Raw genomic sequence first — 3,559 nt, 5'->3', positions numbered from 1 at the left:
GACGACAACTAGTGCATTCGAGGAAATGAGGGTGAGTTTGGAAAGAAATCGCTGAAGTTCTAGTGCCTGGCTGCGGTTTCAGAAAAAGGGAGACACAGGCGGGGGGGCGGGGAGGGCTGGGTCTGCGAAAACGAGGTGGTCACTGCGGTCTCACAATGCTAGTTTGTCGTCGAATGTGACGGCGTTTTGCGGAGATATGCGACCACAATGGAGCTTTTAGATGGGGGCTTAATGAATTGCGGGAAGATAGGGCAGGGTCTCGCTGTAGTAGCCGGGGCGGTTTTTTTGGGTGGGGCTAGTGCATTCTGAAAGCGATAATGAAGGAAGAGTAAGGCCGACGAAGAGAACATTGCGACGAAAAAATCTGCTGAGATGGAGAAAAGAGAGGCAAGAGGACGGAGATGGCAGACATTGGAGCATGCCAATGAATGACCACGCAGCGGTGAGAGACAGCGGAACGCCGTCGGAGCCGAGGGCTTGAAGATTTGGAAGGAGATGACGTAGGAGGAGGCGCATCGAATGGCCTCCGCGAAATTGTTTGCTTAATGCATGTTGCCCTTATCAGCGAACACTTGCTCCCGGGGACGACCGTGTATAAAGATTGGGCGGGATAGGGACACCTGGAGAAGAGGATCTTATTGCCAGATGCTAATTCGGAAGCAATGGACTTATCGCACCTTGCTTCATTTTGAAATGAACTTTTTTCCCCCCCCGTGTCTTTCGTCACAGCATACCACTTTTTTAAAGAGATTGATCACCAGCGACGTCCGACTCGAAAAAGCATCAAACTTTTATCCCCTGACGCTTTTCACACCTTCAAACACCGAAAGGACTCTTAAATAGATCGCACCATCCTTGACTGCAATTCTGTTCCTCTGAACTGGAACCAATCTTCCGGCGTCGGAAACGTGTTCGGGATGCGCCTCTTTACTCTCTTTCCCTAGTCGCCGGACCAACGATTCGCGCAGAGCGTGCACCTGTAAAATGTCGTCATGGGCTCATCTGCGGATCGTATCTGCATTTGCACGAAGAATGCCTCCATGCTATCGCAAAAAGGGCATGCGGTGGTCGTTCGATCGGCTGCCGCCCATGCGTCCTCCCCACCGAGGACATCGTCCACTTCTTTTCGTTTAAGCTTCATCGTTTTGCTAATCTTTTTCGTAATGACTGATATATAGGGGCACGTCTGACAACAAAATCGGAAGTTCTGCTCTCCGAGTTCGACTAGGAGTAGATTGGAACATATAGGACAGAACTTCATGGACTCGAAGGGCTGCAGGGTGTCGAATCGCTCAAAGAAGTCGAAGCCGTCACCGAAAAAATTATACGAAGCTTGATAGAAGAAGAAGAGCAGGTCGAACACTCGAGTGGCAAAGCAGTGGCAGACGTTGGTTATCAAAAGCGCCGCAAGTGCGATACAGGGACTTGAAAGGTAATGTTGGAGATGTCTTAAGATTTAACACCGAGAATCCTCAAGGACACTGCACGCCCACGACACGAGGATGGCAGCATTAAAATCAATGCTACTAACTCTGCATTTCCTCAAAAGAGTCGCACCAAAGAACGTATTTGTAGTAAGTAGGGCCGCTATGAACGTTTACGAAACTGGAAAACAGAGGCAAGCGGTGAGGCGAGGTCGAAGATACGCCTTGGACCGGACCGGCTTTTTTAGACGCTCTGTATCACGAACGGATGAAAAAAATATTTACCAGTATTAGCTGTATGCAACATGCTGTGGCGAATGCCAACGTCAATGTTGAGCTCGCGGTAGACGTCAGATAACGAGCAAGGCAGTGGCAGTGGGTGAAGTCGCTGATTCCCCTCCGCTTGTCCGGGCTCGCCTCGAGCTCTCCCAGGCCCATGGCGACAACTTCATCCTTACGATGGCGTCGTCTCGGCACGGACGGGCGTTCTGCAAGATCAATGCTTCTTCCTGAAATTTTTGCTCGCGACCGTGCCATGTCCAGGGGCCTGACACGCACCGCAAATCTTTATTGCCGTGCAGTCAGAGGCGTGGCAGTGTGACTGCGGGTTTCGACCGCGTCCTCCTAGTCCAACACCGTCCCTCCCGGCTCAGCCTCCAGCCATGTTCTGATCCCCAATTTTTCGCACGCGTACCCATGGACCACAGGTTGCTCTTGGATAAGAGATGCCTTCACGCGCATTGCTTATGCGCAGCTCCATATTATGTATTAATGCCGCGATTGCCTGCCTAGTGACCTCAATTTATGCCCAGCTAGAGCCTCAGTACGTCCCCGCCGCTTCAAGCGAAAGTGTAACATGCTATCCGGCCGATGCTTTGGCTTGGAGGTCAATTCCTGGTAAAATAGTCCTTCACGGTGCACCCTTCGTGAAAACGCACCATAAAAAGGTACCTCCTGCCCAGCCATCGGAGCCTATTGTCACCGACCCTTCAGGAGGCGGAGGTGCTGCTGTTGGAATACGCCCGGGTGGCGGAGTCACGCCCGAGCCGCAGCCAAAGCCCATCAACGGTGTGAAGCCACCTCAGCCTCCTGTGACTGCGCCTCCTGCCCAGGTAGCCCAACCAATCGTTCCCTTCCCAGGAGCAGCCGGCCCGGGGGTCCCCGGACCTCAAGGCGGCGTCCCTGGCGGTGCGGGCCGTCCGCTTCCTAACATGGATCCCTTCAGGCCCCCCGAGCTGAAGCCCGCTGTCCGGCATTTACAGGGACAAGAAGCCGCGAAGGCGGGGGGGGATCAGAAGGTGGCCGGGGCGGTCGTGGGAGGTGTGGCGATAGAGAACGGGTCGGGGACCGCGCGCGAAGAGGACGACTTGGACGAGGAGGACAAGGCGGCGATAGCGCGAGAGTCCATGTATGCCTCCATCCAGCTTAAGGGACTGAACTGGGTGCGTTGGGGAGCTCAAGAAGATAGGGCGAGGGTAGGGGGGTTACAAAAGCGTGATGTAGAAGGTCTCGCGACGCTCACCCTGCCCTTCCCCGTTACACGCGCGCAGTTCGGCCTTGACCGCATCAATATCTTCGAGGGCACGAATTACAAGGTGCGTAGGACGTTGTTGGGCATACATGGGGAGGAGGTGTCCGCAAGAATGCCGCCTTCAGTCCTGTGCCATCTCACCTTCCCGTCCCCGGGCCCCTCCAGACGATCGACCAGGTCATGGCCTTCTTCGTGGCGCACAACATCAACGCGCTCCGGCTTCCCTTCTCTCTTGCTTTTGCGCTCACGCCCATGGACCACGAGGAGGCAGAAGCCGGGGGGGGGCAGGGAGAGCTCCAGTACCCGGATCGGGGGAAGATCTCGCCGGAGTACATCGGGTAAGTATTGGGGAGAAGGGAGGGAGAAATGGCAGGGGCGCATGATAATGTCCACTGAAGAAGTTTGGATAGATCCAATGGCAGTGTGCATTCATGCATATTTCCGCACTCGCTCCAGTCTGACGAGCTGGGAGATCATCGACCTCCTGTTCGAGAAGGCCAAGGAGAACGGGATCCTCATCCTGCTCGACATGCACACCCTCGACCCCGACAAGGGCGTGAGCCGCTTGTGGTACGATCCTTCCAAGTACTCAGAAGCCACGGTC

General features: G+C 54.7%; 1 protein-coding gene across 1 annotated transcript; it reads right to left on the bottom strand.

Moving 5' to 3' along the window:
- Positions 1 to 1,681, bottom strand: RPC11 (DNA-directed RNA polymerase III subunit RPC10). The gene has a single exon (XM_005854556.1). The coding sequence runs from the start codon at positions 1,259 to 1,261 to the stop codon at positions 941 to 943; it is 321 nt and encodes a 106-aa protein (XP_005854618.1). The 5' UTR covers positions 1,262 to 1,681; the 3' UTR covers positions 1 to 940.
- Positions 1,682 to 3,559: the final 1,878 nt, after the last annotated feature.

Source organism: Nannochloropsis gaditana (genome assembly GCF_000240725.1).
Source record: "Nannochloropsis gaditana CCMP526 unplaced genomic scaffold scaffold465, whole genome shotgun sequence".
Taxonomy (NCBI): domain Eukaryota; class Eustigmatophyceae; order Eustigmatales; family Monodopsidaceae; genus Microchloropsis; species Microchloropsis gaditana.
This window is presented reverse-complemented; position numbering and strand designations above follow the sequence as displayed.

What these genes read in the sequence shown, in the direction of transcription:
- RPC11 (XM_005854556.1), bottom strand. Translation starts at nt 1,261, where the DNA reads ATGAAGTTCTGTCCTATATGTTCCAATCTACTCCTAGTCGAACTCGGA.